This window comes from Spermophilus citellus, assembly GCF_964194105.1.
Source record: "Spermophilus citellus genome assembly, chromosome: 4".
Taxonomy (NCBI): Eukaryota; Metazoa; Chordata; class Mammalia; order Rodentia; family Sciuridae; genus Spermophilus; species Spermophilus citellus.
The window spans coordinates 205,330,814-205,345,137 of record NC_138185.1 but is presented as its reverse complement, the minus strand read 5'-3'; the positions used below and the strand labels follow the sequence as shown (position 1 = coordinate 205,345,137).

Here is a 14,324-nt window from a genome sequence, read left to right as displayed (position 1 = left end):
GAGTATAACCTAGGCAAACTGGTACACCATGCTGGTGGTGGACGCCAAAGAGCTCTGCCTTTATCTGTCCAGACCTTGCTTGGAGGGGATTTCTTCTAACAACTTGTGACTTCACAGCCCAGAACCGCCTTCTCTTAAAAGCCACCGCTAGTCTCCGTCCTCCTTCTCACTCCCACACACTGGAATTGAGCACTGTGTCTTTAAGGGGGAAGCGGAGGTTCCCTTTGGGACAAAATGTCTGCGAGGAGCCTGGAGGGGATGGGCGATCAGGACTCGCGACCTGCAGGGGACTCCCGCCCGTGTCGCGGGCCTCGCCGTGAGTGTGGGCCTGGTATCCCAGGAGCTTGCCAGCGGCCTGCCGCAGCGGGAAGGGCGGGCCGCACGGGGTTGCTGCGACATGAACCAGAACGTCGCGGCCGCCCGCCAGGGATCGCGGGGACCACGGGTACCGAATGACTGTATTTTAAAATGTGAAGTTTACTTTTCTGTGTGTTGTACCTCATTAATTCTGATATACCCCCCCCCCCAAAAAAAAATTAGGTGATATAAGTGAGTCTTCAAGAAATATTAAGATGCTGGAATTGGAATAATCTGGCATTCATTACCTGCTCGCTACTAGCCCAATGTATCCAAGTTCTTGCAAGCAACAGAAGTGAGTTTGAATTCAACAGAAAGGAACTTCACTGAAAGGACATTTGATAGCTTAGAAAAGGTATAGAAAGGGCACAGAGGCTGGGGCTATAGCTCAGTTGGTAGACTGCTTGCCTTGCATGCACACGTTCACCTAAGTTCCATCCTCAGCGCCAAAAAAAAAAAGGGCACAGAAGCAGACTTGGAAAACAGATGAAGGGAGGACAGGGAGCACATAGGACCCAGAATAATGCTGCAGGGAGAGTCCAGAGAGGACCTTGATGCCTCTACTTCTGAATTATAGGTGCTTCCACTTGTCCCACTGTGACCCAGGGCACTAAAAACTAGGTACCAATGCCACATTGCTGCCTCTTCTGCCCCTATACACTTCATACGGGGGGCTGATACAGTCTACTGCCTCCAGAATATAGTCTCTTCGGACCCTGATTCTTTACTGTCACAGCTTTATAGTCAAAGTTCAGGGTGGAAGTGTCTGGCCACACCCAGGTTGTACACTTTATCCAAACTGCAGGGGAGGCCAGGAAAGGGTATATCTGGTGTTTTCTCTTTCTGTAGTGTCTCCCACTGAGACTCATAAAATATAGAAGCAATTCACATTTTGGTCAGGAAATAAAGTCTATTATATCTATATATCCATGAAAACATGAACAGAGTTTTAACATCTAATTTCTGTTGCTCTTATCTTGCTAGCAAATGGGTTAGCACTCTGTAATTTTTCTATGATTGTATGATGCCATCCATGAGTATGTCACAGTCTAGCTTCATATGTGATCTCTCATCATTCGGTTGATTTTCATTTAAAAAAATAGTTTGAGTCTGCAAAAATGACCAATAATGCAAGCTTTGAATATGTCAAATAATCAATAAGTGCTACTAAATTAATCCATAAAAAAGAAGGAAAAGGCAGCAAAACATGGCATGCACCCCTGAAAAACCTTCACTCTTAAAACGGGAAAAAGTCATGACCCCAAAGGCACATTTATTTATCTGCTCCATGTACTATAATCAGGATACACTTCCTACTGATAATGGTTTTTGATTAAAACAAACAAGATAATAATAAAACCACATTTCCTCCTGACAATCTTCTTCATTCAAAAATAATTAAAATGAAATCCCATGATTTCCATTTTGAATACAACTGTCTAAAAGAATCAGATGTCCAGACCCATCTCTATCTGGAAGGCCATTCTCAGTCCATTCAGAGTCATTAAAACTTCCTTAGTATGGCTCCTTTCTCAGTGACGCCATTGGATTTAGAAAATCTGGCTTCACAAAATGATAAACCATTGATAAAGCAATAATTAATGTTATCTTTCCCTTTATGATTTTTAAATGGGGCTTATTTTGTCTTACTTTATTGGGAGAGAAAAAAATTATTAATATCAAAATATTTTATATCATAATTCAAGTAGAATTTACTTTCAATAAAACCCAAAGCAAAAATTCCAGAATTTTAAAAAAGAAAACACATTTTTATATGATAAACTTGAGTTCAATCCTTGAGGTAAAATGATGGACTGAACCAAAAACTTTTTTTCCTTGAAAATAAATTAAGGATCAGTTTTCTGTGGTCTTTTTAGGCAAGAAACAAGGAAAAAGTAATGAACACGGTCTCCTGTGTTTAGGCATCAGAACTCAAAGCTGGCAGCTGGAAAGTCCCTGTGAAAGTGAAAAGTGTCCCTCAAGGGCTCTTCAAGGTTCATGTTAGAATGTCAGTGGCCTTATTTTTTACCAAGATTGTATGAGTCACCCTCCAATGCCCTCTGTGCTGCAATAAATATACACCAATAATTGTAAGTACTAAGTTTCCAGATCCTATCAACACCATTCCCTAAGCATCAAGGAGCAGCTCCTTAGGAAAAAAGTCTTCATACGGGACTCATACTGAACCCAATGTTAAACACAGCTGCCCTGTACTCTCTTCGAAGTGCAGCATTAAGTAATTACACAGTATAAAGTTATCTGGAGGCAGTTCTAGTGAATTATTTTTATAGAGCCAATGCTTATAAATTCCAGACAACTTTGGGCAATCTCAACAAACTGACAACAGACAACAGGCAAGGATTTGGAGTCCCTGAGTATATTTTGTATTTTAAAAAAAACCAAGTTCTTTCACCCTTTTCTTTAGAATGAAGAAGATATTTTCTTTAGAAAAATATTAAATGTTTTGATCAACCCAAAAGTCACCAGGTTGCCCAGTTTAAAAACAACTTTCCAGTCTAAGAATGGCCCATGCTTTATCATTTGCTACAGACATTTTTTTGTTTCTATAAAGTAAGCTTAAAGAGAATATTTTGGGGTTTTCTTCATCAATACATTTAAAATCCTTCCCAGTGGCTTGGGAGGCTGAGGCAGGAGAATTGCAAGTCCAAAGCCAGCCTCAGCAACTTAGCGAACCCTAAACAACTCAGGTAGACCCCGTCTCAAGATAAAAAATAACAAAGGTCTGGGTATGTGGTTCAGTGGTTAAGTGTTCCTGGGTTCAATCCTTGGTACCAAGAAAAATGAAAGGAAAAAGAAAAAAGCAAAATATTTTAAAACCTATAATCAAGTCACATATTAATGATCATGATGGAAACAAAAATAATAATAGCTAATGTTCATTGAATACTTTTATGTTCCATTCCAGGTTCTACACTAATACATTTTTGTAATTTTTTTTAATATTTATTTTTCAGTTTTCGGTGGACTCAACATCTTTATTTTTCATGTGGTGCTGAGAATCAAACCCAGCACCCTGCGCATGCCAGGTGGGTGCGTTACCGCTTGAGCCACATTTCCAGCCCCTCTACACTAATACTTTGATGTGTATTTTTCTCATTTGAAATTCACAGTTATACTATGAAGTAGGTACCATAATGATCTTTATGTTATGAAATTGAAAATTGCAGAGGTTAAGAGATCTGTCCAAGGATCTTGCTCAAGAAATATAAAACCACACACAGAAGTCTGAACCACTTTGTTATATTCCACTTCAAAAATATTTCATATTAAGCAATATTCATGACACATTCACGGCTACTGTCAGAAGGCTATAAATAGATTACGGAAAGTGTGAATACAGAACGGTAGTAATACAAATCCGAATAGTTTTCTATTTCTGTCTCTCCTCTTCCCTTTCTACCTTCACTATTATGCCATATGATCTGCCATCCAGTAGAAATGCTAATGTATGTAATCCTCAAAAGTAAGTCAGAGTTTTATAACATTGAGTTTAAAAAAAAAACATGAAGGGGGGAAATGGATATTCATACTAAACAAAAAAACTTCCCCAAGGACTCTTGTATCGAAAATAAGGAATGCCATCTCAAAGAAATAAAAATAAATTTTAACTGGGAAAAGTGAGTGGGTTAACTCTTCAGAAATCGGGTCTTTTTTTGTTATTATGGTTTTTAATTTATTTAAAAGTTATAGGATGATTCACATTCTATTTCTTCTTGTGTGAGTTCAGGTAAATTTTATTTTCAGGAATTTGTCCATTTTGTATACATTTTTAAATTTATGGAAAGTAAAGTTTTCTATATCTTTTATTATAGTCAAAAAGGCTATAATCTCTGTGTTAATGTGTTAATGTACCTCTGTTAATGTATCTAATTTTTGATTCTTTTTTTGGTAGAACAGTCATACACAGTGGATTTTCAACTTTATTGATTTTTTTCAAATATTAAAAAAAACTTTGGGGTTTCAAAAAACTCTATGGAAAATTTTAAAATTGTCTGATAATTTATTATCAGAGTCTCCTGGGCATCTATTCTGTTTCTCTTGATTTTTTAAAAATATCATCTTCTCATTTTTCTGGTTACTTTCTGTCATATACAAAATATTTTATATGAAAAATGTTGAAATCATTAGAAGCCTATGATTATCTTCCCCAGAGATAACTTAAATTTGCTTTTGTCTTTGCAAACACAGGTTTGTTATCCGCATTTAATGATAAAGGAAATCTGACTGAGCCTTGTGATATCCAGGTAGGCCCAAGCCTACCTTTAACTCCTACCTTTATTTTCATGAAATGTTAATTTGAAATGGATTTCTCAGGCTGGCAACCAAAGGAGTCCTAATGTAAATTCTCTAATCTATAGCGTTGCAGTTGACATCACCATATTAAATGGTAAGGACTTGTGCAAAATTGCATAAGATAAAGGAAACTGACAGCCAATGTGATAATTAATTTGTTTATATGAGTGTCCTTTAGTCTCTTCTTTTCCTCTTCAGGAAGTGATTACTTTTTGTGGTTTCTAGTCTGTTGCTTTTTATTAAGTCACTGTCACAGTTTACACACACACACACACACACACACACACACACACACACACACCTCTATCTCTGTCACCACCACCACCACCACCATGGCACATACACATCTCTTTTGTTCCCTTACTTCCCCAAAATCAACTCTAGTAGCTATGTGAGGTGTTTTTCTTAATTTTTTTGTTTTGTTTTTAATGGTGTAGTAATGAAATCTGGGGCCTTGCACATACAAGTACTCTGCCACTGAGCTACATCCCTAACCTGTATCTATGGCTCTTGTCTATCTTTCCCACATACTTGTTTCAAGTAATAGAAACCCCCTTCCTTATGAATCTATTCACTCCTCTCACCTCCCACTACCCTCTGCGAAGGCACGTTCTTCTCATTGGGATCATTAGCAGTGAGGACAAAGAAAGCCTAGAGGTGCAAGGGTCCATCTTTGCCACCATATTGGAAAGGCTGCCTGAGGATGAAACCTCTGCAGAAGTTGAAGATGTTGAGGGTGGGGGGAGGGTAGGTAGAATGAGAATGTCTAGGTCACACAACTTTTTTCAGCTTCAAAATGAGGGATTGGCCCACAGAAAGATTGATAGCCACTATATACTGAAATTTTACTGTGTGCTAGGCATTTGGCTAAGTATTTTCCATGCATTGATTTTATTTATCCTTCATGACAACTCTTGAGATGTATGTTTTCATCCTTCCATATATGAGAAAACAGAACCACAAGAGGAATGCTATGTAAGCTAGTAAGGAGGAGTTTTGTCTACCCTTTCAAGTGTGGCTTTTATCAGTATTTGACTTAATGTGGAGATCTCAAAAGAATTTGTTAAATAAAAAGATTTTTTTTATTGCTTGATGTTAAGTCATCGTCACAGTTTACACACACACACACACACACACACACACACACACACACACCTCTTTGATCTCAAAGTCCAGGCCCTTAATCACTGTTGATAAATTCAAACATTTAATGACTTGACCACCTACTTAAACTTACTGAATGCATGTCCAGTGTTTCCAGGTCTAATAGTCAATATATCTAGGAAATTTAAAGAGCTTAAAAATAGAGATAATTAGGTATGTTCATCCAATTCAATATTTATCATACAATGAAATAAAAGTATTTATATGCCCATCTGTCTGTCTATCCTGAGTTGGTCTTGAGTTGTTTTATGACATGACTATTAGAAATTTCCTTAATTTTTAATCAAAAATCTTAAGGCACTGTTAGAGTAAGTCACATGCAACACATATGAAAACAGATGCTATTTGACCACTTTTGATACCCAAAATGGAAATTCCATATATTTCAACTGGTTATTGGCAAGGCACATGTGTATACTGTATGTGTATGCATATCTTTCGAATAAGGAAGTTGTTTTGACCCTAGAATTTCAAAACCTACATAGTTAAAATGATTAGTTAAGTGCATTCAGCTGAATTACTATACATGCTTCCTCTGAAACACAATGACTACTTATTTTAAATCATATTCACACTCTTAAGTCATTTTAGCTGACACAAAGTTGACAAGAAGAAAAATAGCTCTGTTAGGCAAACAGTTTCATTTCAGAGTTACTTCATAAATGGCTTTAACAGGAAACATTCCCCTGAATACTAAGATTTTCATTGTATTGCTAGATATTTTAGGCATACTCTTAGCAAAATTCTAGGTTTGGTTTAGGGTTTTGAATTATAGATGACTTTGCTTCTGTGACTCAGTATAACTCATTTGGTTCATACATGGACTGAGCTCAATTATATCACAATATGTTCTAAACCCATGGTATTTTTTTTTATCTGTGCAACACAGCCCTAAACTAGTTTTCCAATTTCTCCAGTTTTATTCATCCCAGTAGATATCTCTCTGAGTTGTTCAAGCCAGAAACTTGGAAGGTATCTCTGGTACAATAATAATGCCTTTGAATGCATAAAATAAAATGCACAGGAAGTATATAAAGGAAACAAAATATTCTAGAACACAGTTACCAAAATATTAAAACAAACTAATGATTAGAAGCATGACTCTGATTTAAAGAAAAACATTTTTAAAAAGCCAATTCTGTAGACACCTTCAGAGTTTGGTTTTATAATAAAAATTGTTTAAATAATTAGACCTTTACATTCCTGAAAAATGAAATAAATATGTAATATTTTACCTTATTTTGCTCAATTAAAATGTTCAGAAGATCAAAGTGGTAAAGATAATGTAAAATATAACATTTTAATACTGATGTACACTGTTATACTTAATGTTTGGGGGAGTAACTGCCTCTGATATCAATGCAAGAAAACACATTTTGTTGCTAATGTAACCACTTTTTGTAATGACAGCGAATAAAGGGTTGCTTGTAATTTTAGAAAAGAGGTATAAGAATTTCTTTGTTAACATATTAAGAAACAATATCTAGGGAGTGATGGAGTAGACCGTATTTTGAGAATCTACAACAATAATGAAATAGAAAAATATCTGCAATTCCTATTGGCAACAAAGTCACAAATACTCAAAACACAATTGTGCTTTGCGGCCTACATTCAAAATTAAAAGAAGTGCTACATTTCAGACGCCTGTGGAAATAAAGATGTAAATTCTTTTCCCCACCCAAAGTTCATAGACCTGTTATGAAACCCTAAACAACCATTTAAAGGGATCACTTTGGATGTACCAAAGGAAAAAGCATAAGGCAGGTGCCTTTGAGTACCAAGAGGGCAAAAAGAAAGGAGATGGTCAAACAAGGGACAAGTTTAAAGTTTGGTCCCTAAAGTAAAATCTTGAGCTCACCATCCATTAGTGCTTCGGAGAAAAAGATGTTCCAATAGAGGGCTCCATCCTTAGCTCTGGGGTTCCCAGCTTCAGTAAGCTACCTCTGTGGACATTTGTCACTGCCTAGACAGCAGGTATTTTAGAGAGATAGACTGGAGATTAGAAGACTCTGTTCCAGAGTATTCAGTTCTGGGAAGGTGGTGGCCTCCTTTACATATTCTCAAGATGTGAAGATAGGGAAAGGGGCCATGAGGAGCAGGAGAGAGTCTCAGAGTTCAATTTATTTTAAAGATAAAAAAGGTTCTCTTAAATGCCTAGGGCTTTTTTTTTTCCTGTATCTTTTTAATGTTTCACACTTTCTATATACATACTTGACTCTTCCATTTTTTCTTAATCTCTAAACCCAACCAATCAGCCATCTTGTGGACTATTCTGCAGATGCTGAAGTTTCTCCATCGCTGTGGTCCAGGCTACTGTGTCCCTCTGCCAAACCAGTGTGCATGCCACCTTGCTCTCAGTCTCGCCACCCTCCAAAACATGCTTCACCCTCAAACTAGATGGCACTGGCTACGCACCCCACCAAACCACAAACACCGTAGGATAAAATTCCGAGTACTAACCTGCCCTCAAAAGCCCCCACTGACCAAGCCATGGCTTATTCCAGCCCCAGCCTGCTGGACTTCTCCTGTGACTCTCCAGACCCCAGCTGTTCATCTGCATTTACCATACTTCCCCACACAGCCCAGGCTTTTGCATACACCATTGGCATAAGGAACTAGCATCTATCCTCTTCTTCCCCCAGAAGTGAGTGGCACTCCCAGGGGTCTACAGGGTTCTACTCACATAGCTCTTTATTGCAGCTCTGTCCCCTGCCTTTTCTCTTTCCTATCCTCTGAGATATTTGATATTTTGTGTGACCTTTTGGCTTAGATTACATCTATTGCTATGTGTTCCAATTACAATTAGTACTTCCTTTTCTTGTGCTCAACACTTAACAATGTGTTCTAGTATTCCCATTAGAACCATAATCTCCATAAGAATAAACATCATGTTGTTGTTAGGATGGTCTTCTAGCACCAGTACAACATTGGCACATGGTAGCCACACAATGAGATATTCTTTCATTTGACAATATTTATTCAATATCTCTGTGTGCCTGCCTAAGTGTAATACACACACACACACACACACACACACACACACACACAATGAATTAATGTTTGTTATTGATTTTTGGAATTAGTGATTGCCTTGCATTAAACTAATCATCCACATTTTCTTTCCTGTTCAATCTTGTTTATATCTTGGCACAATTGGAGGCCCCTTCTTTATGCATGGGTCATATCATTGATTTTCTGAAAGGGGCCACTCTCATGTGATATGACTTATGAGGATGTATGTCCACTTTTGGGTTCAGAAAATGTCCTTTTGTTATTATTTGTTTAAGGATATTCATATACATTTAATTTCTCTGTCCCTCTAATAACATCTAGTTTCTCTGTCATAAAATATGTCTATTATGTCTCTGGAGTCCTGGTTTTCATCTTCATAAATATAATTCGCTACTAACTTGATTTGCAAAAGAAATCTAATCTAGATCTTGCTCAATCTCTGAGTTGGTTGGATTCCAAAACTAAATGTTTTCTGAAATTTCGAGTGCATTTTCCCATGGGGTGGTCAAATTCTCAGGACAGTCCCCAAAGTCTATTTTATCTATTCACGCAGGGAAAGGAAAACAAGCTTGAGTTTTGAGTTGAGACCATGGCCAATATACAAGGAAGTACATTTTTTTCCCACAAGACCTGAGACCAGGTCTCAGACCATTTATTTCTAGGTAAAAATTTGAAAGCAATATTTCTCGTTCTCGCTCCTTCTTCATCCCCAAGCACCTTTTCACATCTCCGTGTGAACTTCCCACCAACTTCTTGATGCTCAGTGACCTTAGCTCTCACCCATTCAGTCTGTGCCTACACTCAGAATAAATTTAGCCCTAAAAAAAAAAATCCTTGTTTAAAAATTTCCCATTGAGCTGGGATTGTGGCTCAGTGGTAGAGCACTCACCTTGCACGTACAAGACCCTGGATTCGATCCTCAGCACAGCATAAAAGTAGATAAGTGAAATGAAAGTATTGTGTCCAACTACAACTTAAAAAAAATTTCCCCTGTCATTCCTTCCTCATTCTACTCTCCCATCTGTGGAAAACCAAAGGTGGAAATTATTCACACTATTAGATCACTAACTAAAGTTTTCAGTTACACCAAATGAAATCCTAAGCAAGGTTAAGTGAAACTATTTATTGAGATTAAAAAATATATTTTGGAACAGCAAGACATTAAGTAATTAATTTAAAGAACATTTGTTGAATAGCTTTCATAAACTAAGCTCTGTGTTAGATACAGAAGATAAATGACAGTAGGGTTGGAGTATTACTCAGTGGTAGAACATTTGGTTGACATGTACAAGGCCCTGGATTTAAACGTTAGCACCACAAAATAAAGTAAATGACCCTGATAAATGTATGAGCTAATGCAAAGATAAGTAAGCATATATTAAGTGCTACTATATGATAAGTATTACTTTAAATAATTGTACAATGTGGAAATCTTGGGTGCTTGAGTATCCTGAAGGAAGTGACACTAACTGAAATGTAAATGGCTGTTATGGTTTAGATGTGAGGTGTCCCCCAAAAGTTCACGTGTGAGACAATGCAGGAAGGTTCAGAGGAGAAATGATTGGATTGTAAGAGTCTTAACCCAATCAGTGATTAATACCTTGATAGGGATTAACTGAGTGGTAATTCAACTGGTAGGGTGTGGCTGGAGGAGGTGGGAATTGGGGGTTTGGAGGTGTGGCTATGGGGTATATATTTCTATCTGGCCAGTGGAGTGTCTCTCTGCTTCCTGATCACCATGTGAGCTGCATCCCTCTGCCACCTCTTCCTCCAGGATTTTCAGCCTCACTTTGAGCCCCGATGAATGGGAGCTGGCCTTCTGTGGACTAAGACCTCTGAACAGGTGAGCTCTCAAATAAACTTTTCCTTCCCTAAAATTGTTCTGGTCAGATCCTTTAGTCACAGCAGCAAAAAAGCTGACTAAAACAATGGCAAAGCTCATTCTAGGCACGCAGAACAGTAAGAGCAAGAGCTTGGAGCCAGGGGAAATTCTGGTCCATTTGGGGTAAGGCAGTCAGCTCAGCATGGCCAGACTGTAGGTTTCAAAAGTGGAATGGAAAGCCATGAAACTGGCCCTGGGACAAGTCTGTCCCAATAAGTGACACACTGTCTGCTTACTTGGCATTTCATAATTTCTTCCTTCCTTTACTTCTAAGCCAAAGATTCTTCAAAAATTCTACATTTGAAATTTTCCCAAAGTCTCTGAAGGAAATTGCCGAGGAATCTTTTGTTTAAATATTTTTTTTGTTTAAATATTTATTTTTTTAGTTGTAGGTAGACACAATTACCTTTATTTTATTTTTATGGGGTGGAGGATTGAACCCAGTGCCTCATTCTTCCTCTGAGCCACAACCTCAGCCCCTTGCAGAGGACTCTTGACCTGAGGGTGGAGGAGGCCTGGGCAATAGCCATTTTGCAAATTCCTTGCCTTTTCCTACTTATTCTTGATTTATTCTTGAGTGCAGAGGTTCAAACACGAGAGCACCTAAAAATGGTCTAGGCTATTGGTTTGAAGTGTATCTTCTCTGGCCTCTCTAGACATGTTCAACTCTCTGGTTTGGAGTATCATCTAGAAACTCAGATTTTTCCCCCCCTTGTACTGGGCATTGATTCCACTGAATTACATCCCCAGCCCTTTTTATTTTTTTATTTTGAGAGAATTTTGCTAAGATGCCCAGGCTGACTTTGAACTGGTGAATCCTCCTGACTCAATCTCCTGAGTTGCTGGGATGACAGGCATGGTCCATTGCACTGGGCAGGGGACCTAAGATTTTTAACAGACCTACCAGGAAGTTGCATGCAAATTGTCCTGGGGCCACACTCTGAGAAATAACATTCTGGGGTGCCAGGCAGGGTTGACTTCCGCTTAAATTGTAAAGTAGGTCGGGTTTTTCTTTGTGTACTCTTTCCTTCTTAGATACTTCTGCTGCCCTCGAGCTTCCATTGGATTACTTGGGGCTTTACTAGAGTCTCTTTGGACATTGTCCTGTTGGCCAGAAACTTTCCCCACCATCCAGATTTACCATCCTCTAAAACTCACAGAATGTTAGCAGACATTAGAATTGGCTGAAATTTTTAAGATGGATAAAAGGGAGACATGCCCCAAATTCCTTCCCTTCTTATCTTACCTCTGTGACCCTAGGTGCCCTTCACACTTCATTGACTACTGAAGCCTATGTTCTGTTTATTTCTGTAATCCTTTGCTGTTCCCATCTCCTCAGTTATTTAAGTTTGAAAAGGTAATGTTTGCATGCTGGATTTCTAACATATATATAATATTGTAACTATGTTTGCATAAAACAAACCAAAACTTCCCTTCAATAAAGTCAATAAATGATCCTGGGAAAACTGGATACACAACTTACAAAAGAATGAAACTGGAAGCTTGTTTATACCAAACACAAAATCCAACTCAAAACGGGTTAAAAACCTATACATAAGACCTGAAACTGTTACAGTCCTAGAAGAAAATATAAGGGAAAAGATCCTTGACATTGGTATTAGCAATGATTTTTGGATCTGACCCCAAAAGTACAGGAAACAAGCTTGTATAAAACAAGGGAAAAGACCAACAAAATGAAAAGGTACCTATGAAGTGGAAGACCATATTTTCTAACCATGTGTCCGATAAGGAGATAATATAAAAATATATAAATAACTCAATATCAAGAAGATAAATACCCTATTGAAAAATGGACCAAGGACAAGAATAGACATTTTTCAAAAGAAGAAGTACAGATGGTCAACAGGTATTTGAAAAAATGCTCAAAAATCACTGATCATCAGGGAAATGCAAACCAAAACCAGGAGATATCACTTCACCCTTGTCAGGATGGACATTAGCAAAAAGAGAAGAGATAAGTGTTGATAAAGTGGAGAAAAGAGAACATTTACACACTGTTGGTGGGAATATAAATTGGCATAGCTATTCTGGAAAATAGTGCAGTGCTTCCTCAAAGTAAATAAAAATAGAACTTCCATATGACCTATCAACCCCTCCTGTAGGTATGTACCGAAAGGAAATGAAATCAGCACCTTGTAGAGACAGCCACACACCCATGTTCATTGCAATTTTATTCATGATAGGTATGATATGGAAGTAGTCTAAATATCCATCAGCAGATGAATGGAGAAAGGGATTGTGCTATACATACACAAGGGAATTATATGCAGTTTTTTTAAAAGAATGAAACTGTCATTTGTGACATGGATGAGCTGGGATGGAATTTTGTTGAGTGAAATAAGAGGCAGGAAAAAAATACTGCATGATTTCACTTGTATGTGGAATCTAAAGAAAATTGAAGCAGGGAGTGGGAGGGTAGTTACTAGGGGTGGGGGAGTTTTGGGGAGATTTAAATCAAAGGATATAAATTTTCAGCTAGATGGGAGGAATAAATTGAAGAGATCTATTGTACAACATAATGTCTACAAATAACAACAAATTATACATTTGGAAATGGTTAAGAGAGTAGGTTTTAAGTGTTCATATGACAAAAACTGTATGTAATTTGTATGCTAATTAACTCAATTTAGCCATCCTACATTGTACCTATACTTTAAACAAAGCTGTACACCATAAATATATAAAATTTTTGTCAGTTAAAAATAAAACTTAATTTTAAATTGTTTTGAGGAGGTGTTATTCACATGCTGGATTTTAAACACATATCTAGCATTATAGCTATGTTTGGATAAAACAAACACAATTTTTTGCCGGTCTTAATAACTATTCACTAGAAATTTAGTATGAAGTTTTGACAATATTTCATTTTCTTCCCTCCTTTTGTTCTTCCTTACTGCAAAACAAAATTCTCTACCATTTTCCCCTTCAACTAGCCAACTTCTTTCCCAGCCTTAGGGTTTTCAGAGCTATTTTTCAAGGAAGCTTTCTAGATACAATGCAGAACTTCCTGGCAAGAAAACTCAATGTTTATTTGAAGTTTCCCAGACAAAAGGATTTAGGTTGCTTTCAATGTCCAATTTCTATGATTCAAAAAATTACACATGACTTTGAGTTTATATCAAAACTCTGATTGTTATCCTAATTCTCAGACCCAGACCATTTCTGTATTCCTATCACATAAACAGATTCTAAGAATTCCATCCACAACACTCAAATCACCAGTCCAGGGAACTGAAATGAAAATGAGGATCAGGTGAAGGTTTATTTTTCAGGATGATTCAATCCAAAACAGTTAAACTTACGGCATAAATTATGTTCTTCTGGACATTCTTCGGTTTCTAACTATCATTACAGTTAGTCAAAACTATCGGAGTGAGAAACTGAGTCTTTGGGAAGAATTTGAAAATGACTTTTTACAACTTTGTTCCACTAAAACACCGTGACTAATCGCTGCAAGAACTATGACTCATGCCTCTTCTTTGGTGTGGGAATTCTAGGACAAAGTCAACCTCGGTTTGGTTCCACCATGCTCCCATCCAATGATTTTGTGGTTATCGGGGTGTTCAAAAAATCT

General features: G+C 37.5%; 2 protein-coding genes across 2 annotated transcripts in view; one reads left to right on the top strand and one right to left on the bottom strand.

Moving 5' to 3' along the window:
* TSHR (thyroid stimulating hormone receptor) overlaps positions 1 to 14,324 on the bottom strand; it is a 153,437-nt gene that overhangs the window by 87,909 nt on the left and 51,204 nt on the right. The window lies entirely within an intron of this gene.
* LOC308647378 (uncharacterized protein) lies at positions 235 to 12,034 on the top strand (the record flags this gene model as incomplete). Its single annotated transcript, XM_081291431.1, has 5 exons — positions 235 to 445; positions 3,333 to 3,404; positions 4,567 to 4,622; positions 10,622 to 10,690; positions 11,765 to 12,034. The coding sequence occupies 4 exons, from the start codon at positions 235 to 237 to the stop codon at positions 10,649 to 10,651; spliced, it is 369 nt and encodes a 122-aa protein (XP_081147557.1). The 3' UTR covers positions 10,652 to 10,690; positions 11,765 to 12,034.